We start from the raw sequence: 23,629 nt of genomic DNA on the forward strand, positions 1-23,629 counted from the left end.
AAATTGCCCTTCCTACACACTCATTTATCCTGTCATACACTCCTTTCCACAACCTTGCTAAACATCATCTTGAGCCAGCTAGGACCCTTGCTGCTGTTACACTGTTTAGACAGATGCTCCAGGGCTTAATTCCTCAAACCTGAAGAAGTCTTCCAGTTTGCAGTCAGATTTCACTGGTGACCAATTTGTACCTTTTTGAATTCATGTTAGTTGTTCATCTAACTTGAAACTGAAATCTCTCCCCTAAGTGAACTCTGGTGTGTGGTGCTCCTTAACAGCAATGCTTAACAAAATTCTGGAATGTAGTTAAGTAAGACACTAAAAGGAGAAAGTAGAGGCAAGAAAACCAATCCTCTCCCAGGGGCCTCCAAGTGTAATGAAATGTTGTCTTGGTTAACATTAATGGGCAAAACCACCGGGGAAGAAGCTGTGCAAGTCAGGTTTTCAGAAACACTGACACAAGACCTAAACTTCCCTCATTTTCAACGCAGCAGCATCCATGAGCAAGCCTTTGTACCCTTCTATCCCTTCTTTCACCCAAAGGGCAAGTTTCTCTTCCTCCATTGCTTCCTTTTACCAACAGTTGAAGGATTTTTACCCTTGAGAGTTCACTGGGAGAGCAAAAGGATGAAGAGGCAGAAGGGTTTATTTACAAACCAGTGTTAGATCACCCATGTTCAAAAACAAAGACTGGTTTGCCAGAAATGGATTCTGTTCGTTGATTTAGGAGAGGAATATTGGGATTTTCTCTTAGATCTTACATGGTGCTTTAATGAAACTTTTCTTTAGGCTGAAGCCTTCCAGCAAGGAGGGGTTTGGAGACATCTAGACTAACTTGAACCACCTGTTCTTCCCCTGTTAGTGTACCATTTATAGTGAACTGTGCTGAGTTTTTACAGAGGACAATGGCAGTGTTTCACAGCACAAAAATTACAGGCATGACACCAGCTTGTTAACTCCCACACCAGAAGACTAAAAGAACCAACCCTGTTCTGGTCCCCAGATTTTTTCCCATTTGTTTGTGTATCAGGAATCTCCAGGAGTGCACAGGTCTCAGCTCTTTCTCCTCATCTCACACTTCTCCAATCATCACATGCATCCAAATTAAAATAAAAAGGAGGTAAGATGGCAAATCTCAACATATTTATAGAGTGCTAAGAAAAGAGCAAGCTCACCAAACAGTAAGCACAAGACTTTGATGCTGGTTTGCTCCCTTCTTGCAAGGAATGCTCGTGGCAGTCACTGGCTGGGGAACAGCACACTCGTGACGGCCTCCCCCAGCCCTTCACAACTGAGCATGCTGTTAACTGAACAGCCACTCTGGATGGGGAGGGAAGAGAACACGCCAGGAATAGATTCAGGAGAATTGCAGAGCTGAAGAGTCTGACAGGCTGCGTGAGGGAAGGAGGAATGGTTTGCAAAATTACAAATATGCAGAAAACAACAGGAGGCTGTGGCTTCTAGTGGTATTTTTTGTTGACAACCAAAGAAGCCTGAATATTGGGGTGGGAGTTTTGCTAAAAAAGAGAAAAAACTACTGAAGAAACAGTAGCTGTGAAGTTTTAAAAAGACACGTAAGATGCTTTTATTTCTGAACTGCTGTCATCCCACTCAGTCAAAAAAGATTGAATTGCAACCATTTGAGTTGGATTAATGGTCTAGACCACACTGTTCCCCCAGTCCCTTGCCACTTGCCAGCACATCTGCAACCAGAAACCTGAGCCCCAGACACCTTCCTCATGTTGCCTTGCACCTGTGAGTGCTCACAGCTCAGAGCTTCACAGCCTGTGAAGCAATTAACACCTGTCAATTAAACTACCTCATGCAGTCCTTTTAAATTGGGAAAGATGTAGTTCTGTCCTCAGTGCAGGGCAGGAGTGCATGGTGGGCCTGGATCCCATCTGGGTACATTGGCTGCTGCTTAGTTACATGCTGGGATAAGACCTGGCTGTGCACCCACCCACACCCATTCAGCTTTCCTTGCAAGGGAACCCACAGCACTGACAAGAAGGGAAGAAAGAGATCATCACCACAACTGTCCATGGTAACATCCCTAGAGGAAAAGGGAGAAGAAGGGAGAACTGAAGCAGGGACTACCCAGTCATCATCATTGTCAGTATAGTCAGCATCATCTTCATCTTCACCTTCATCTCAAGGAGTGAGCCTCTCTTCTCCCAGCAGCTGTGAGAGGGATAAGAGGTTGCTGAATCAACAGCATTATTGAGGTGCAGCCATTAGCAACATTCCTTCTGCCCCCAAGGTCTGAAGGGGGCTTTTGAAGAGGGCTCAGTCTGAGCTCTGGCCTCCCACAATGCAGCCAGGCATGACTGCACTGGGGCTCCCCATGGAACACAAGCATTTCAGCAAAACAGCAAAGCTCAGGCTTAGACTTTTGAGGTGGACTAAGTCCCACACATCTCCAAACATCAGTAAGTTGCAACTCTGTCAGTCTCTTCTAGTTTTGAACATTTTTTCTAGTCAAAGCTAGACCAACTCCAGCTTAATAAGCAACCCCAAGGCATTTACATCATTTACATGCAGATCCTCCAAAAGCACAGCATGTTTTTGAAAGCTCAATATTTAATGCCTTCCTCCAGAGCAACATCCTCCCATGAGCAGCAGAGACTGTGGTACCAACATCTGGCCTATTTCCATGGGCCAGGAAGACAACAAACAAAACCAGCATCAGAACTGCAAAATGCTCATCTCCCTGACAGCCCAAAAGGTTCATTCATATTTTCTGAATACAAGACTCTGCAAGCTGCCATCTGCCTGCCAGGGCAGCCTGTGTATCTGTACAGAATGAAGGTAAATTAAGACAACAAGCCGAATAGAAAAAAAAAGGAAAAATTTACTTTTCCTTTTTTTTTGGTCTATTGCATAATCTTTCATTTCCTCAAATCTGAGAAATACCATGCCAAATCAGACCTCCACCAGCCAGTGGATTACAGGAGGCATTGCATTCAGATGTAGTGAATGAAGTGTTTCTAAGGAACACTTCAGATCACAGTTTAAATTATGTATTGTGCAGATGCATAAAGAACTAGACCCCATTTCCTCTTTTATTTCATGTTATGTGCTTTTCTCTTGACTGCTGCTGTCTAGGCATCTTATTTTCCTTTCCCCCCCCCCTTTTTTTTTTGTTCACCTTTTATTATTTCAGTAAGCACAAAGATAAACAGAAAGAAGCTGATGCAGTGCTGGGAATTGGGTCTGGCTGACTCTTTCACATGGTGCATCTGGAGCTGCAGACTCCACCCTTTGTCTGATTTATTTTAAAAGCCTGCTGTGTCCATTAATGGAAAATTGGACCCTGTTCAGGCTGTGATGGTGTCCATGGACAGGAAAATGGAAAGTTTCAGATTAAAGCTGCAGGAGACCAGGAAGAAAAATATCTGGAGAATTTAATTGATGGTGGCAGCACAATAATCGCAGGCAGATATTAAAGAAATGGCAGTCTGTGACCCAAAGCAGATCCTTGGGTCACAAGGAGGGGAGCATGAACGTCTGCAAGGCCACAAGGCTATGGAATTAAAATATTCCTCACCAGCAGGAAGTTCAAACATTTTGCAAACTGAACACATAGGATAGAACCAGTATCACTGTGATGTTACATATGCTAACCATCCAAGTTATTCACCTCTTAAAGATGTGAGACATATCTGATTACACCCATCTGATTTGAGAAATTGGTAGGGATCTTGAAGAAGTCATTCTGCAGTTTCATTAGAATAAAGAGCTTAGAGAAGTCACCTTTACTGAAAACCTGATCAGATATTGGGGAAGCCCCTCAAGGCACATGGAAAACAATCTACACCATGGAGCAGAAGACAGTGAAGAGACTTTTCAAATCCAACCAAGCTTAGAGCCTAGCAATGGGATTCCTAAGGGGAAAGTAAATACATTAAAAGCTGTAAAACTAAGCAGAATTGCAGCTTTAAAACCCACTGATTGATAGAATAATAATACTGTCTTCATATGATGGGGTTTTTTATTTTTTTGCAGTTAACAGTGTAGCAATAAAGTAAAAGTATCGCTGTAATTATGGCTACTTATATAAATCTACCATAGAATACAGGAGAAGATGAAACTACTATGATGAAATGGAAACTTTATGCATTTTACAACCGTTCCCCACACCCCCAACCCCCCCAAGAAAACAAAACCTTAAAGAATGCTCTAGCAGAAATCTCATGCCATGGTCTTGCTTTATTGTTTGTTTTTAAAATGTCACATGGAAAATGATGATAGAATTCTATAGCAAGAACATACTTGTGGAGTGGTCAAAAATATTTTGGGCTACTTGGTATCTTCCTATTAAGGCAAGCTAGCCAAATCTCCAGCCCATGAAAGAATTTGTCATGAAGTGAGTTCATGAAATCTCTCAGAGAGACAACATGGTTAAGAGCATGTTCCATTCTTTCCTTTCCCTAAGAAACACAAACACTTACAAAATCTTTCCAGTCTTTAGTTTTGGATGAAATGATTGCAAGGACTGGGAGGTGGTGCAACATAATATTCCATTCTTTTCCTCCTGCTAGCTGAAGCCACAGCCTAAGACATTCCCATCAGTACAGCCATCTGTTTACAGGAGCTGTATCTAGCCTGAAGCCCATACAAAGGGGAGAGAGGAACATGATTGACACAGAAGATTTGATTTGCATCAGTTTAAAAGATTTGGCTTATTATCTTATGGTGCAGAACACAGTACTAGACCCAAGTTACCTTCAGCCTAAAAACCCCTCCCTGATTTCCCACGATCTGTTGGAGCCCCAGATGCTGGCAGCAAGAGGTTACACAGCCACCTCTGCTGTTTTCCACTGCATCTACTCCTTCAAAACTGACTTTCTATGGTTTCAGAGAGGGGTTTGAACCAGAATGGTGCCTTTGTGCTACGTTTTCAGAAACAAGAAGAGTAAAAAACATAAGAGGGACTTTGAAGGGAAAGGGGAAGTTATCCTATAGCTTTTACACTTATTTTGTAGCAGGAGGTTAAGGGTTCCTCTGGCAAAATTTTCAGTGGCACTGCCTTTGTAATTCAGCATTTGCTCTGGTGAGCTACACTGCTTCTCTCCAAACATTTCTGAATCACAGAGGGTTTGTTTTATGGGTTTGTTTGTTTGTTTTAACCCAAAAGAAAACACTATAGATGAGTTTTTTCCATCTGAGAGACTGCGGTAAGCAACTTACCCATACAGGCGGCTATTCACAACAGGAGCCATTCAATTCTTTGCTCAGCAATTTTAATATTCCCCTTTGAATACAGCTGAACCACATGAAATTCTGTTGTGTAAGGCTCTCCTTCAAAGTAGAGATTTATTTTCTTTGGTAACAGCTCATCAAGTCTTGAGGCTACAGCCATCTGTGTTAATCTCTGCACAGTCTGTTCTTATTCATCATCAATAATAAGACCAAGGAGCACCCATGCTGAAGACAATATGAACAGACAACTATAATAAAGAAATAAAAGCTGCCTTGCTGAAATTTTTAGCTTCTGTGTCTATCCTACATCATAATTCTTTGACCATAATTGGAGACACCAAATGAGGGAAAACAATTAACTTCACCCAAAAGGAACATAATGTTTGAAAGAAAGTTCAACTATGTTTTCTGAGTGGCCATTATGGGAGTGATTTGCAGATCTCAGGCTTTGGCAGGGAGTCAGCCAACAGCAGAATAGAGAAGAGAAGAGAAGAGAAGAGAAGAGAAGAGAAGAGAAGAGAAGAGAAGAGAAGAGAAGAGAAGAGAAGAGAAGAGAAGAGAAGAGAAGAGAAGAGAAGAGAAGAGAAGAGAAGAGAAGAGAAGAGAAGAGAAGAGAAGAGAAGAGAAGAGAAGAACTTGGAGGCTGTTTGCTTCTGCCTGCTAAAATTTATTGTGTCTCTTACACTGCAGCTATGGGGATGTTCTCTACTAACTACTAACTGAAGCTTCCTGCACAAGCAGACCGGGTTGTTCAAATGCTGGCAGGTGAGATCCAGGGCAATGCCTGCAGAGTCACATAATAGCAGTACCTCCAGCTTGATCTCCACTGCCACTGAAATGGGGCTGTCATTTTTGTCATTCAGCTTAAATGAGAAACTCACTGTAAGGGCTGAGCATGCTGAGCATCCTTTGCAACATGCTGATAATCTTTTTCCAGGCATTGGATTGCCCACAGGGTTGCAGACTTATGGGCATGAAGGGTCTCAATTAAAATTTCTCCTGCCTGCCCAAACCTGAAAGAACTTAATTTGCTAACTTGAGATGGCAATTGGCACACAGACCTCTTCCCTGAGAGGGCAAAGAACAGACCAGTTTCTAGGTGATTAGTAAGGGAGAAGTGACTCCTTAAGAGATGTTTTCCATGTTTGAGGCCAAGCTCATCCACTGGCGTCCCAGAAGGTTTGTGACAGAGAGACAGCAAAAATACCTTTTGGTTTCTGCCTCTAGCCAGGGCTAGAGGGGACGATTAGCCAGACTAGCTTGGTCTCCACAGCTTTCAAAGGAAGGTCTGAGAAAGATTTGCCTCAAGGTGTTTCCCACCCCAGTCAATAAGTGCTTTCTGCTTTTGCCATGTGACTGCTAATTAAAGCCACACAGTCCTTACAGTGGACACGTGCAAATCTCCAAAACCTTTCTGCTTAACAACAGCTTCATGCCTGAAACCCAGTCCTTTTAGCAGAAACTCCAACTCCCTTGTTAGTCTAACTGGTGTCAGTGATACTCCTTCTGTGCTGGTGTCAGTGATACTACTTCGTGTTATGCATGGCAAACAACGTTCCCAGCTCTCCACTTTCCATCTTCATTGCCTAATGACCCAGATTCAATCTGAATAACCATTTCCTGCAAACAACATCAACCCTTCTCCTTATCAGTTTCAAAACGGCTGTGCTGGTTGTTTTATTCAGCCAGCTTGCTCCAGGCAGGTGCTGTTCTTACACAGTATCACAAGGCACTGGTTGCCTGCAACTGCAGCATAAACAAACTTGTTGGTGCACCAGCCTTCCCCATGGGCAGTGGTACAGAAATCTGAAGTTTGAGTGTAAACAGGGATCACACTCCTACAGGAATATGGGCCTGGCCTTTGATTCCCAAGCTGTACTGGCCCTCAAGTACTTGAACCAACATGAATCTTAGGGTAGAGCAACCACTTCTTCACCAGCCTCACCTATGAATGTGCAAGTTTTCGACCCTCTGAAAGCCATGTTTGTCAGGAGTCATCAAAGGTACAGGACTGCTGATGGCAAACAGGAAGCAGAAAAGCTCAAGCAGTCACAGGGTTTCTCTCAGCCATATCTGTGAGTGCAGTTCTGGGATCTCACCCATTGCCTGGCAGGGGCACAGGGAGAGACACACCCATGTCACAATATTCTACTATTACAGCCTTCTCTATAGGGGCAGCAAGTTCACAGCTGAACAAGTCCTGGGCTATTTGTTTGTAAATCTTAATGACAAAACAAATGACAAAATTTACTAATCATGCTCCCAGTGTGGCTTTCAAAGGGGTTTTGCATACCACCAAATCAAGAACTTAACATGCTGGCTGGCTACTCCCACCTACTGTGGAAGCCAAGGCAATAATTAAAAGGTAGGAGAGTAGTGTGACTCCTTCCCATCACAGATACTGAAGATTCCCCATCTTGATGATCAAGAAGAGAGCACAACTTTTTTCCCAGCATTATTACAAGAACCAGTCAATTTCCCAGAAGAAATCAAGGCTTACACAAGGACACTTTAGTTAAAAAAAGGGTTAAGCTTCCCAAACCAGGCAAATAATATGGAAATAGTTACACAACCTTCATAGGCTCCTCTAATTCCTTTTTGGGACTAAACAGACATGTATTTATAATACACCCTAATTTTAAAAAAGCAAAACAACAAGCCCACAAAGAAAAGCCCCAGACCCCACCCCCCAAACCTATGAATAAGAAACACATTTTCAGAAGCAAATCTCATCCCATTTTATCTCCTTGTACAAAAGTATACCAGCCTCAATTTGTTTTAGTCCTGCCCCCAATCTCCTTCCCCTCACCCACGCCTTCTTTTCAAACCAAATGTGTCTATCCTCTGGAACAGGATTAAAGTTTCACACTGAGCCTGTTGCCGGGTTCACAGCAGCAGATGAGCTGTTTGAAAGCTGTTCATTCAGCTCTGGGCAAGGCAAATTGGCCATGGAGTTTTCTTCAACCCATCATCTCCTTTAGCTTACAGGAGATTGAGAAAACCTTTCCTCAGCACTCAGTAGAGCTCCCAGCAACTAACTTTTCTACAATACTTAATAAAGCATTGTTTTCAAAGCATATGCTATGTTGACATCACATTTCTTGAATTCTTTAGATCTTGTTTGAGGGTGGGAAAGGAACATATGTGTGTGTATATATATATATATATACATATATATATATATATATATATATATAAATATATACTCATCCACCAACTCAGATACAGGTGTTACAAAGAGTAATGGCAAATCAGAATTCTATCCCTTACCAAATATATTAACAGGTACAGAGCTTCTTTAAAAAGAATTTTTAAAGTTTTCCTATTGCTTTTTGCTAAGATTACTTGCTCTTCAAATTTTCAGCTTCTATTGAAAGGCTGACATAAATTCTCTGCCAACACAACATAGCAATAAGCAATAAAAGATTCACTTCAGTGTTAAGTATCAGATTCATTTAATTAATTTAATAACATTTTCTGCTGGAAGCTATGTTACAATCACCAGATCCAGAAGATTGTTTCAAAACAGAATCCCTGTGGCCTGCATTTTTGTAATCCACTTGTAGTCCATATCCAGCAGCTTTACTCTTCAAGTCTTCTTTTGATGGCACTTGGCTTTAAGCAGATGCTCTCTGTGATGAAGGCCAGCCACATGCATGAGTCATGCCACTGCAGTGGATAATGAAAGCCTTGTCCCAATTACTTTGTAAGTAAAAAAAAAAGACATTTAAAAAAGACATTTGGAAAATAGGTGTAAGCAAGGTAGGACCAAAAAGATATGACAGGATTCAGGACCATCTCTGTCAGTGATTTGATCAAAACCAGTAGATGTGAAAAGGGCATGATGGGACAGCCTCCAGCTGCCTTTTAGAAAGACCAGCACACTCCATTTTTTCTCTGTAGTCTCACATGTTGACAACCCAAGAACAGTGAATTCCTTAAATGCTGGACACCGATCAATGTGGAGTGTTTTGTATCAGCTGAGCTACAGACCCAGCACTTTGCATTCAGGCATTAATTGGTGTCATTGCTTCTCTGCAACCTAAAGGAGCTCCTCCTTCCTCAAAGCTGTGTGTTTGGCACTTTACATTTTTGACTGACTCAAAAAAGGTCAATTAGATAGAAATGGTCCAACCTTGCATGTTCCTGCTTCAAATTACTTAACATAACTTTCATGAGTCCTGCAAGAGCCATTTTAAGCTTGAGCTTCTGAGGTTTCCTGCTTTGAAGATCACTTTAACAACCCTGAAGTGCGTTCTTTATTATGCAGCATCCCTCCTTCTGTGGAGAGCTGAATGAAAGACCAGGGCACTGCTTTCTCAGGAAATCACCAGGTTTGCTCTACCCCATCCCCTCCAGTGCCCAGCCTCTGCAAGCAGCGAGTAGTGCCTGCCCTGCCCACACTTCTCCTCTGCTGCCACTGCCTGCTCACCCAGGGCTGTGAGGACCAGGGAGCCCAACCAGCTCTGTGTCTCTGCTGCCTTGGGTGCCACTGGTGGGAACATACACCTTCCCAAGGGCAGTGGTGGAGAGCCAGGGTCTTCTTGGTGCCCTCCCAGAGCTGACCTTTAGGTTTGTATGACCTGCTCTGCTCTGGCAGCTGAGATGCCATCTTGGGGCTTTGCAACTGCTGCAGGTCACCAATTCCTGGCTGTCATCCCCAATCCAGCACACATGTGTTGAGAAAGGCACCACTTGTTCCAACAGCCAGAAGTCCCCCAAGGGCTCTCTCTCCACCACTGCTTGCCCCACCACAGGCTGACCCTTTGACAGCCCCCTCTAAGCAGCCCTGAATCAGCCCTTGGCTCACAGGACTCTCCCAAAGGCAGATGCCACACTGGAACCTGGCCCTCCTGGCCCCCCTGCCTGAGCAAGAAGGACACCAAGCCATGCCTTCAACACCTTAAGACAAGTCCAAACATGCAAAGATGGATTTTGAAGGCCACCGAGCTCTATTTCCACCCTAATCTGAGTTTTCAGCAAGACTGATGAGCTTCATGCTGCTCTGCAGGGGTCGTGTTTGACAGAGGAGCCCAACTCCCCTGCTAACTGTGGTTCTTTGATTTGCTTATATAGCAATCAGTTTAAACCTGTGCTTTTTACTTACCTCAAGCAGAGTCTCAGAAATGCAAGACACAAAAAATGCAAGCAGAAGTTAAACAGTCCAGTGTTGTTTAACATGCATGAGTTAAATAAAGAGGCAGCTGCCTTACTGTGCAGGATTCTAATGCAGTATCTGCAGGCCCAGAATTCCCCCAGAAATGCCTGTTGCAGCCAAATAGGCTTCCTGCAGCCATGCCAAGCTGCCCTCTGATCAAAGTGCTATTGCAGCCCTGGCTGCTGGTTTGGCCTCTGCCTTTCTACTGAGACTACCAGCAAGAAAGCAAATGGGTGTTCTGCACATTGCTATGAACAGCACAGGCAAGATAGAGGAAGAAAAAAAAACCAGACTGTAGCCTACCCTTGAAAGTTATGCAAGAAGAGAGGTACAAGATGAGCTTTTCCCACAGCAAGGGTTCCAGCTACGATTGCAAAACCTCGGCAGTCACGCAGGGACTCTTCCATGAGGTCTCCCAGGGTCACTGTTCACTTCAAAGTCAGCAGAAAGGTGGCACAGCAAGGATCCTACTGCATTGGCACAACTGGCTGGCAGAGAGAATTGTCTGGAGAAAGCCAGAATGCTGCAGCCATCACTCCCCGCCCTGTGAATTTACAGACTGGAATGCCATGAGGACCCATGGCTGGCTGTGTCATGGCTCACTGGGTGTACGGGCCCAACTTCCCATGAGGCTCATGCTGGTTTCTGGACTAGTGCTCAATTCAAGCATTTATTTTTTTCATGCTTGTCCCTCTCTTCCCCCTTTCTTCCCAAACTTGAGTTTTACCACCTGGCTAAAAAATAGCTCACACCAAACTCAAGCCAGAGTGGGACCCAACGTACACAGACAGCAGGCCCATGTGAGGAGATCTTTTGTGATAGACTGAGATCAGCTTAGGTACAATATTGACCAGAGTACTTACCTTTTAAGCTTCTCTTTGCAGTATTTTTTTTTTCTGAAAACCAACTAATCTCTTTTTAAAATTCGCCAGTCATAGAAACTGACTGCAAATATTTGTAAAATTTACCTTCTTTGTAAACCTATGGTGTTTTATTTGAAATTAAAATGTAGCCATATTTTCAAGCCCAACTGGTTGAATTTGTTAGATTGAAGCCTCTGGTAACTGTAGGCTTGTAGAAATCATGTGTCTTGCCTAGACTAGTTACCCAGTTTCTATCTACAGAGAAATATGCACTTCCTAACATAGCAATCCATTCAAGAAGGATCATCTCTGTGAGGGCAACCCTCTTTCCATTGACCATGAAGGAAATTTGGTCAGCTTAGAGTAAAGGACTACACTTTACATATCTAACAAGTGAGACGAGACTCTTTCCACATTGAAGATTTGTTATCAAGTGCTTTTTACCATGTAGACCTTTCCCACAATATAAACTCATCATTTAATATTACTTTCACATAGATTGCAGGCTCTAATATATCAAGACTAATTTCTAACAACCATTAAGAAACCAGAAGTGAAATTACTTTAAATACACTTGAGATTAATTTCCTTACACTCTTTATGACATTCATTCAAGGTTCATGTTCTTTGTTTCCTCTTGCAATAATTTAAGAGACAAACCACTGCTGGGAACAGTACGTGTCCCTCCACCCCCTCCAGCTGACAAAAATTGGCAGAGTTCAAGAGAAATCTCAGCAAATGGGAGAGAAAAAAATTCACAAAGAGCAATCACTACAGATATTGAGATTTATTGCTGATTTTCCCTTTCTGAAAGGCTGTCAAACTGCCACGGTTCCAGAAGGGGATTATCTCCACAAGCCCTTTGGCCTCAGTCCCTGTGCCAGTTCAGACAACATGACCAGAGACCTGTGTGTGGCAGCTCGCTGCTTACAGAACAGTTGGAGGCAAAATCCATCCTTCCAGATCCTGAATTTATACATTGTTTGGTATGACCTGCTGTCTGCTTCAAACAAAAAAAAAAAGCCACTGGGGCATCCAGTGGGGAATGCTGCTTTTCCTGAGTTTAGCTCCCTGTGTAAGAAGCTGCTACTGAGTGGTGCTCACACAGAGCCGTCAGCATGATACAGTGCAGTTTTTTCTTTACCACATCAATCTGATATAGTTGGTCTTGTGCTTTGAGGCAAAGGCTCCTTACCATCTCTGCCAACTATGCTGCTCCCTTACCAGCACTATTAATAGCATAGGTTCTTTTCTTAATTAAAAAAAAACAACAATAGATCCCTTTCCTCGTGTTTGGTTGCACTTCTTCATTCCTGCTGCCACTTTTTTCATGATAGTGTCTCTAGGCTGCAAGTCAGCTCTGTTCCAACTGGTGAGATCTGGTTCCTCTTTATGTGCCTGTCCTTTCAGTGTAAACAAGCAATGCTTCTCCAACTCCACCGACCACAAGGCTGTAAACAAAGTATATCACAAATTTAGCATCATGCAAGTCCTTCTACTTGATACAAAAAGGTATTATTTTATCTAAACACATTCCAACCTAGAGACAGTAATCCAGGTGATTTTTTCATTTGTCTTGCTAAGAAAATGCTGAAACCCAAAATATTTAAATGATCTCATCAGAAATTACCTTTCCTGTGTTTTCGGGCTCGTGCTATTCAGTAAAAATGCACAGACAGGAATCTAAATGGAGAAGGTTGCCCCTAGTTACAACAATAGCTGCACACCCCTACACTAGCAAGAATAGAAAAAGGAGGCAAGAGAGTTTGAACTTTATTAGCCTATTGATTCCTTCTTGCAATTTCTGTTTGTATTCTGTCCTGAAAACTTGCCAGTTGACAACATCAGGAAGAGATGTAAAGCCTAGGTTTTGTGGACAAGGTGAAATCTGGGAAAACCTTTGTGTGCTGGGGTGATCCCATTGGGACAGTAAGGCCAATAGAAATTCCTGTGTTTGTCTCTCTTGGTGAGGTTAAAGGAGCTGCCCCAGCCAAAAAGGCACCCGTGCCCAAGCACTCCTTTCCTGTGCTGCTCTCAGCACAGCCGTGGCATTAAGGCTGCTCCCCAAGAGTCAGCCTAGGAGCAGGACTCCAAGTCAGGATTAATGGTTTTACAAAAGCCTTCCCTTAAATATGCTATCAACCCACTCAATGCATGCAATAGTTAATAATCCCCAAGTCTCCTCTGTTATCTCTCACTGCTGACAAGAACATGGTAAGATGCCGACTCTTCTCTCCTTTTAGAACAGTGCAAAGCTAAGTGTACTGACCTTTCATCTTAGCCCCATGGCTTAATTAGCTTATGAAACAGAAAAGCTCCTTACTGAACTTTATAAACAAAACAAACTTCTGTTAAGTTCATTTCTAAGAGCACTTTTTTTTCCTTTGGAAAAAAAAAAAGCATGTAAAGCTGAAGGCTCTTTGGTCTAATAGCATTACATTCATTTAAATCTTAGCTTTGGTGAGCTGTTTTAAAAACCACATAATTGCCCTTGTTCCTGAGAGGAAAAAAATATTGTATAACAACAGCACAATATCTTACAATTCCACAGTAAACAGCCCTGGAAAGTAGGTGCTACAGACAGTCTGTGTAGGTCCACTGGGAAGACAGAATAGCTTTGGTGTGCAATTACCAACAAGGAGCAAAAGGCTGCAAGGGCTGCAAGCTTTTCAAAAAGGGTCTAAACCACTGAGTCTGGCCACCTGCAGTTGGTAACAACATCTGAGTGCTTTTTTTCTGGAGAGGGTTAACCCCCATGTCTTATTTCAGCTCCAGTTATAAACACACCCTATGCATTAACTCCTTTGGAATCTATGGTTAGATAATAAACCCTTTATCCTAAAGGAAAAAAATTCCAAAACACTACATATAAAAAGACCTTAGAAATATTTTTCCTGTTTCAGTAGTTGTGTTGTTTTCTAAATTTTTAACAGAGATTAAAAAATAAATCTGTCTCTGACATACCATTTCAAAAATGAGACTGGCAATTATGTACAAAAGATAATAAACTGCCCAGCCTCGTTCTGTAAAAAGATGCCTGTACCAGAGCTGTTCTTTAATATCATATGTCTTACATCAGAGAAGAAGAATCCCTTTCTGAAGGACTTGAAATCTTGGGATCCACATGCCCATGCAGTCCAAATTACTAGGCAAATGGAAACCATTGTTATATCTTCAAGATGAAGCAGAGCAAAACTCACAGCTAAATGCCAGCCCTTGATTTTACCTTCATTTTCCCTTGTGGCAAACCCTCCAGCTTCTGTTTATAGTGGGGTGACAGATAACTGCACTTGCCCATAGCTCAAAAATTAACATATGATATTGTCCATGACCACACTGGAGCAGCACTAAAATCCTCAGTGATTAATGTTCTCATGAGTACTCTGCAGCTGCTATCATCCAACAAACTATTTCCAGAGCTTTGCTGCTAAGTCAAGGCACTGCCAATGCACAAGCACTAACAGAATTAAAAATTTTAAAATATATAAATAAAAGAAATAGTTTTCTTTTTTAATTATGACAATCAAAATGTAACAGTGGCCCAAGGGCTAAAGCAAATTTTCTTGTAAACATATAGATGTGTTCATCATTTATAGAAGTTTCAGTCCATATAGGGCAGGTGGCATGTGTGCAAGTACATGGGTCTGTGTGCTCACATTAACAAAGGTGCACATTAATAAAGGTACACATGAATTTTTAGTGTAGATGTCAATGAATACAGATGTATAATCAAAGCCTGCCTCTAGCACACAGGTGACAGACCTGCACAAACACATGCAAAACATAGTGAATGGCCTAGACTAGGAGTGTTTTGTAGTTGCTTTGACATTGGTTAAGTCTCTGACATGCACAGGCAGCGTGTATTTCCTAGAGTTAAAAAAAAGCACAACTTACTTTAGCATTTGAGACTACATGTGCCTAAAATACACATAGGAATCCATATCAACGCATAAGTAAATGGGGCCAGTCTGAACTGGAGATTCTCCTTTCTATAAGGCTCTTATCACACCTGAAGAAAGGATATGCTAATTCCATTCAGTGCAGAGCTGAATCTTTAGGATGGCAATCAAACTGAATGAATCATGAATCAAGTAGAAAGAAAGAAGCTTAGAGCTTTTCAAAAGTAAGTAGATTTTTATTTCCATTAACAAATCTGTCCTCAGAGACACAAGCCTAACCCCATATTGAGAAGTTATTTGCACGGCAGAAGCATTTAGGAGCACCAGCCATGCTCCTTTGACTGTGTGCTACATAAACACAGACCAAAAACACTGCCTTGGACTAAAGAAGCTTGCACCCCAATTCTTTATATTACTACCTAAAAAATTCAGGTTAGGTGATTTGTACTGTGTGGCCACACATTACAAAATCCAGATACAGCTCTGGAAAAAGTTTATCATCACTATTTTTCTCCAGTTTAATTTTATGCATTCACAGTGCGCAGTGTGTTAGGGAAACTTGAATTCACTCTCTTGGTTAAAAAGATACTGTCAGCAAACCTTGACTCCTGTGTTTTACTTCCAGTTCCACCACTAAATTGCAGCATGACTTTGAATGGGTCATTTATTTGCCTATTGGATCCATTTGCCTCACTGTAAAATGTGCTGAGTGAATTGTGGTGAGGCTTAATGTCTAAAATGTCCATGTTCTCCCACAGAGGTAGAAAAACCACTTTTCTATTACTGTACTGCATCCATCACTGCACACCTGGTTCTCCTTACATGCAAAATAACACTGACAGCAATAGAACTTGACATTTAAAAATATTTCCACATGAAGCACTGTGTGAAAATTTATCTTTACTGTTAAACAAAAAGCTCATGTAGGCACTTACCAAGAAATTGTTAGTACATTGGCAGTCATGACAAAGAAGAACGGTGATAAGCTAGCAGTGATAACCTGTTAAATTGAAAAGAAGGAAAAAACATTTTGTGAACTTGTGATATCACAAATGAAAACTAAAATACTTTTGCTGAAATTCAATTTCCATGTGTGCAGTCACATCTTCTTCTTTCAGTTGAAGATAGTATGATAGTCACACATCACAATTCGATTTTGACCCCGACAGAATCCAGGACAGAGCAGAGGCAGGGCAGGGAACCAGAGCAGGGGATCCTTGTCACATATCCCAGCTGGCCTGGCCTAGGAGCCTGCTGACTTTTACTTGTTGACAGCAGACTGGGGAGAGCAGTCGGATCCCAGGTTTGGAAAGCCTTATATTTTTGAGAATGAGAGTTTGAAATGTGTTTATAGGTGTATAAAAACAAAACAAAAATTAACAGGGTACAGGGTTAAGAAAAACAACACAACTTCAGTAGGTTTATGTTACAAGTCTCTCGTTACCCCCAGGTGTTCTGGGCAGAGAAACTAGAGACAAATGACTCTGCTTTCCAAGTCCTGATCCCAGAAACAGCTAAATCCTGACGTACAATGGTTTGTAACAGATCCCTGCCTCAGCAGCTACGGAGCCACCACATCTGCAGCCTGCGTGCAGTTTTGGATGTTTTGCTGCCAGATGGATAATGTAAAATGGAAAGAGTTCAAAGAACAGTGACAGAGTCATTAGATGGGGGGATTGATTTTCAGTCAACAGTTAGGATAAGCAATGCCTGTGGGAAAGGAAGACTTGGTAGTGGTTTACAAAAACTTGAGAAACACAAGCGCTAAGGAATGAAAGGAACTATTTAGGTTAATAAAAAATTGCCCAAGGAAAAAAATGAAATTAAGAAACAAAACATTTAAACAATTATCAGCTAAGATTTCCTAATCATTGTTTGCCTAGTTGACTCCCAGGGGAGACAGCAGAAACTTCATTCTGTAATCTATTACTTGTTAAAGCATTACTACACGTGCAGTAGGGAACCAAATGCCATTTTAGAGTAGATTCTGTGCACCAGAGCTTGGACTAACAGTCTGTTAGTCAATACCTGCTACAATTGTTTTGGCTACATTTTAAAAGGCAGGCTCTAAATCTGCCTGGAGTGTAATCAACGCAGGATCCCAGGCAGGAGTGGCAGGTGAAGAAGAGAATGTTGTGTGTCCTCTCTCTGGAGTCCCATTCTATAGTTAGGTGGAGAGGGGACAACAATCTAAATGCAGCAGTGAGACCATGCAGTGCCACAGGAGCAAAGGTGTTCAGTAGGGACTACACAAGGCGTGCCTCCTCTGGCCTCTTTGGGGATGTTTGCTACTTTAGGGACATTCAGGTGTGCAGGTGGCATTTTGCTTCCTAGATATTACCATAACTTACTCCTTGATTGTTCTCCATGTGCCTGTAGCCCAGGCCCCTGTCAAAGGAAATTAGGCAGGAGATGGACTTGATGCAGACAGGACAACACATGACTGCAGGCCCACTCCATCCTTGCTCAGCAACCAAACTGCTGGTACCAATATAACCACAGACACACCTCCTGACACAAACTTCACCTGACTTAAGTTCACACTTCAAGCCACAGAAGTGTACAGCACAGGCAACGCTGTATAGCTCCAAGCCAACAGAAAAAGTGAGCTCCTACTGCTAGGGAAAATCAAAGATATGTATCTACTCCTAAAGCCTTGCATCTATACAGGTAAGCAAACATACACCTTAACATGCATACTCAGAAGAGACTGACAGAGGACAAGGACAAGTCACAAATAGAGAGTTATGCTTCAAAACTCAAGATCATATTGCAACTGTGCACATTCAGTGGCGTGTCTCATAGTTATTTGCAGCCAGAGAGAGCTGATATCTACTCCAAACAGTAGAAGTTAACTATTCAGGAGCTGAATCTTTCATGCACTTTATCTAAAATCCAGCTGCAAGGCTGAATATCCTTTAGTTCAAAATCAGTGCTCTAAAATAAGTTTGCATCTTGTTCTAGTGGGCTGGGTTCTCCCCTCACAAAGAGTGCAGCAGATGCACTGATCTACAAGGAACTATTTCTGATTTACTCTGGTGTGAATGCTTCTGGAATTAACTGTACTGAGCTTATTTTAGGTTAATGCTAACTTATTACATAAAAATATACAATACCAATTACCAACCATGTAAACAGAAACTAACAAAGGATGGCAGCTGTGGTACACATAGAGCGTTCTTTTCCTAAAGCTCATCTCCTCAAAGAAACTGAAGTGCTGTGTTTGAGAAGTGGCACAAGCTAAAGTTGTGTCACCCACTCCCTTGTTGAGCCCTGTTTATTAGAAACTTGAGAAGAGGCCAAGGGCAGAGAAACAGGCATTCAAGAAACCTCCGAAAACAGGCCCTATCAGAAACAATACACCATTCTACTGTGATCATCCCAAACCTCTGCAAAAATGCAGGCTGCAGCCTTTTGGTCTACTATAGCTGAACACTGTTGTATTTTTGAGAAATTATGTAAGAGAGTCTCAGTGCCAAAGACAAACAAAATGTGGGCTGGAAGAGCGCATGAAGTAAGTGTGTGTAAGGAAAGAAAAAACAAATCACAAACAAACCAAAAGGAAAAGACGTTGCTAAAATGTCTACCTTTGATGATTTATCAAAAAGAAGAATATGTTTAAAAATGAAAAACAAGTTTTCAGAGAAGCTAACAATGTCATTTGTTCTGGGGAAGAATCTAAATACTAGAAGCACAGTAGAGAACGTAATTTTCCTTTAAGTACATTTCAGTATTATCTAAAGTGTTTTAAGTGCACATTTAGTTGGAAAAAAACCCACCCACCTACACTCATGTTCTGAATGGCCTGAAAATAAAAAAAAAGAAAAACCAACAAAATAAATTCACAACAAACTAAGTGCAGTAATCTATCTTTCTTCACTTTAAAGGTCACAGTTGTTCTCCTAGGCATTTAGATGCTTTAGTAAAAGGAATGAGTTTTCAAGACAAAAGAAAGCAAGTTAAAGGGCAAACTAAAGTTAATGATTTCCAAATATATTTTGATGCCGAATCTGTGAAACTAAGAGGTGGAAAGGAAAATTTTAATTAGCTATAATATGCCTATTTTCAACAAAGCTCCCCAAGATTTTGACATACAGTCACTAATTCTATCAAATTGTACAAGTTGGATGCTTGAACGCCAACTATTTTGGAAACAGGAATAGCTCCATGGACTCTGCCTACTTTTAAAGGAACTGTGACCAGTCAGTATTACGAAAGCTACTTTAAAAACATTCATACCCGGAAATTTTCTTACAAAATTCTGACACAGCTTTCGATGATTAGGAAAAAAAATTCAAGTGCAGCATAACATTTCCATGTGAGCTGAAATTTTTCCTAAGAACTCGTTTCAAACCCTTCCTTGCATGAAAAATCAAATCAAAACAAAACAACCTCCCCTCAAGATTGTTGCTTAAAATAAATCAGTCTAAGTTTATTCTGCCATTCCATTGTACCGTAAAAATAAGACTCATTTTAAAGGAACACTTTATTAACACCTATTTGTCTTGATTCCAGCTATTTCTGTAGTTCAAATCACTGAGTTATTCACAAGTCATTTGAAATTTAACCAAAAACCTTGGCATTTCAAACTGTGCTTTGTACCTCAACCAAAACCAGTTCTAGTTCTTTACAATATGTATCAGCATTGCAAGAAATCGTGTATCCTTGATACTTCTCTGGGATTAGGTCTGAGGAGAGTGGGTTGGTCCCCTCCACACAAGAGATTGGGCCTGAATAGTCAGGGAACAAAACACATAAATACTCCAATATTCTTCACATGAATACTCTAGTACAAGGGATCAGATCCTGTTTCTCCTGGAACAGAAACCAGGAGAAAAAACAGAGCAACTCAGCCAGTTAGAGGCTTCAAACTTTTTGGTTTCAGGAGATCCCCAAATTCAGGTCCCCATTTGAAAGGTGAAAACTTCAGGCATCCCCATTATTCTGGGAAACCGAGAAGGACTCAGGTGCCATAAAACATTCCACACATTGTTTACATTTCCATTTACATTTAACAAGCTGCTATCAAGGACAACACAGCACTCAACCTCAGGATCCAAAGAAATTAATTCAATTCCAGAGTTCTAGAGTTTGCTCCTTACCAGGCTGAATTAGTGGCAACTAGAAAAACAATGGTATAATTGAAATGCTAGGTAACAGACCCATGAAGCAGAAATATCCCAATGTGTGGAAGAACTTGTTGCACAGTAGGGATAAATCCAGCACATAAAATCACTTCTGCACAGGAAAATAGTAGGCATAGGAATAAATATGCTCCAATGTGCCCACGTTTTCTAAATCTGCTTTAGTGATTCCTGAGTGGAGGGAGGCACAATTGCCACTAGCTTTAAAGGGTTCCCAAAGAACTTTGACAGACAGACCACTGCACAACTCATGATGTGAATGATTTCCTCCTTTCACCCTATCACTTTGGTCAGATAAGAAAAAATTTCCAAAGAGAAAGTAAAATTTTTCTCATAAATGTTGTTTTAAGAAAATATGAGGGGAAATGGAATTTATTTTGGAATAAGAGATTAATTCAGTTAACAGATAACAAAATAAAAAATAAAGACTGGAGAATTTCTAGCTGTAGTCATTAAGAACAGGTAAGATAATTACTGAGCCAACTTCCCTCTTAGATGTTTTTCTTGAACATATAACATCAGAAAACTCTGATAAGTCTGATATGCGGCTTGAACACAGGAGATGGCACCCTAAGGGTTCCTGGTCCTTGGTAATGCACAAACTTGGATCCTGGGAGATAAAGGAATGTGGAACTCTGCATTCTTTGCTGCCTTGAGTTCTCCCCTGACCAGCTGTGGTTATACCACAGACTCTGGAGTGTCCAATTTCGATTGGTTCAAACCAGACATCACTGCCAGATAAAAGTGTCATTCTTGACCAAGCTATCATGGATCCCCTTCAGCCCTGACTTTACAATCACTTCAGAGAAAGATTTTCAGGCTGCAGAAGCTTGCTACAGATTTTGAATATTTAGCATTTCTGAGTTGTTCAGGAAGATATTGTTTATATAGCCAAGAACACCGATGAGGACATTTTCAAAAATTAGATTCTGATTTAATCTTTCTATCTGGAATGGAAAGATATGGTGGGGATTTAGTCCTGTCATGACCATGATTTGTTAATATTAGCACTCTACTTGTACATTCCATATAAAACTATGTTTTCTTAAAACTTTTAAACTGCTAAGAAGTTAAATGTCATAGTTCTCACTGTGAAGTGAACACAGAATACTTTACAAAAGTTTTCTTTAGTTTGTGTACACAGAGCCAATCCTTGTAACTTCACTTCCCCAAACTGCCAAAACCGCTGTCCTTACAAAGACGCGTATTTTTTCCAAAGAGAGTGTTTTGAAACAGCTCATCAAGTTCACTCACTGTTCAAAATAAATCATTCTATTTACCATTGGGTCATCTTCTCAAAACATCAGGAAAAAGATTCTGATGTACGTAACATTTGTTTTCATTCTACTGTCGGAATTAAAGTAATATCAAGCTTTTTATAGACATAATATTTGTTCTGTCCCTCTTCTGCATGGTTTAACCAGCTGCTAAGATAATCATCAAAAATCACCAGGGAAATGGATCATTGTTAGGGCCACAGAAAACAGCTACATCAAGATAATCCAGTGCTACCAAAAAGATAAAAATTACAGCAGGAAAACATCAATAACAACACTTTTTTTTTTCTTGAGGGAAAGCCACTGAAATAATTTCCCAGATTTAAGACTTATATCTCCTTTGTACATATGTTTACTGCAGAGTAAGCATATGTTACATGAGCATACAAAATGTTTGGAATGGAAATATATCAAAATCTTCAGAATAGAAAAAAAGAACAACTAATATTTTAATGCCATCCTCTGTATTCATTAATTCACATGAATTTTCTAAGCTTTTAATACCATTTCTCTTTGTTTGCATACATTTTCCATCTCAGGTGGCCTACAAGCCATTTCCATCTAGCTCTCCTCTACTTTCCTTCATCCAAATTTAAGACAACGAAACATTGCCAGATGGGTAAATTCTCTGCAGCTTAGCAATAATACTTTCATTCACACACATCCAGCAGCTACAGAACCAGCTGAACAGATGAAGGCATTTACTGGGACAGCCAAATACATGGAAGAACACTGAGGGACTGGGATCTCCGCTGTCCAAACCCCAACTGATGTGGTCCAGCATGTACTGCCAAGTCTTTTTAAAATAACACAGACTTGTGAGATTTTTATAGAGCAGGTGCTGACTGTGAGGTTTCGAGCTGCAGAAAATTAGCAATGTTTAAGGAGAGGCACCAATGACCACCTGTAAGCTCACTGATTGTGCAGGGCTGGTACTGTCACTGGAAATCTGACATGAGTTGGCAGCAAAAGTCCCTGCTAAATATGACCAACATGGTACATCCCCCTCCCTCACAAGAAAGAGAGGATGGGACTAGAACTAATGTCATGTCTGACTGGATTGCTGGCATTTGGGCAAGGAAAAAAAAGTACAAACAAAGTGTGTAGAAAAAAAACTACTTTTTTTCCTATGGTGATCAAACAAAATAAAGCACTGTTAGCAGCAGCAGATACTGTGCACAGGAGATGTCTTCCATTGTGAGCAGAATTAAGCATCTGAATGAATCCTGCATGCAGAAACAGACCAAAATCAAAGTAGCATTAGCTATTTAATTTTAGGTCAGCTTTGGAGATGATCACAGAAAAGAAACTTCCCTGGAAGCTTTCAATTATATTGCCTATTGCAATGACAAAACTTTCCATGAAATCATTAGAAGCTCAAAGGCTCTTCACAAATCGGTTTTACCATACCAAGGTCAATCTCTGGTTAAAAAAGATATAGCAAATTCAGACAAAATCCCTCTGACCAACTCTCCTTTAAAGTTTCCTCTCCCTAGATATTCATTTAGTTGTATTAATCAATACAATGAAACAAAGTCTGAGACCTTTCAACTTTGTTCTGAGGGTCTGTTGTTACCAATCAAAAAGCAAGGCAAAATTTGCTGCTTAACATAAGGGCTTCAGGTGATAATGCAGCCCCCTGAAGGAGCACTGCTAGTAAATCCACTGACAAGGAAGGGTTCCAATCAGCCACACAACTTTTTCCAAGGAAAGGTAACGAAGCTTTAACCTTGAACCACTAAAATAATGGCTCTTCCCAAAAGAAACAGTAATGCCATGATCCTGCCTGAAAAGCTGAGGAGCCCAAACAAGGGAAAGAAACAATTCAAAGTGAAATAAATTGGAGGAAAGGGGAAAGCAAAACAGGCTTCACTCTCAGTTCTGCCCATTAGTTTAACACTAACACGAGCACATCTGCTGTGTTACCCTCAGCCTGACCAAAGTGTAGACGTGCCCTGAGGGATTTCATCCCCTGACAAACTTCACTGGGGACTGGCAGCCTATGAAAGCAGCAGACAATGAAAGGAGTTTGTGCATTGCAGCATACTTAGGTGCACATTGCTCATAGGAGGAGCAATGCTCTGCT

At 41.1% G+C, this 23,629-nt stretch overlaps 1 protein-coding gene across 4 annotated transcripts in view; it reads right to left on the bottom strand.

The window, feature by feature from the left end:
- Nucleotides 1-11,995: 11,995 nt before the first annotated feature.
- TMEM241 (transmembrane protein 241) overlaps nucleotides 11,996-23,629 on the bottom strand; it is a 54,771-nt gene continuing 43,137 nt past the window's right edge. For all 4 annotated transcript variants that reach the window (XM_058039801.1, XM_058039818.1, XM_058039810.1 and 1 more), the window contains 2 exons: nucleotides 16,058-16,122; nucleotides 11,996-12,674 (listed from right to left, as the gene is read on the bottom strand). In XM_058039801.1, coding sequence (XP_057895784.1) covers nucleotides 12,614-12,674; nucleotides 16,058-16,122 — 126 coding nt within the window. In that variant the 3' untranslated portion in view covers nucleotides 11,996-12,613. The remainder of the gene's footprint in view (nucleotides 12,675-16,057; nucleotides 16,123-23,629) is intronic.

Source organism: Melospiza georgiana, chromosome 1 (assembly GCF_028018845.1).
Source record: "Melospiza georgiana isolate bMelGeo1 chromosome 1, bMelGeo1.pri, whole genome shotgun sequence".
Lineage (NCBI taxonomy): Eukaryota > Metazoa > Chordata > Aves > Passeriformes > Passerellidae > Melospiza > Melospiza georgiana.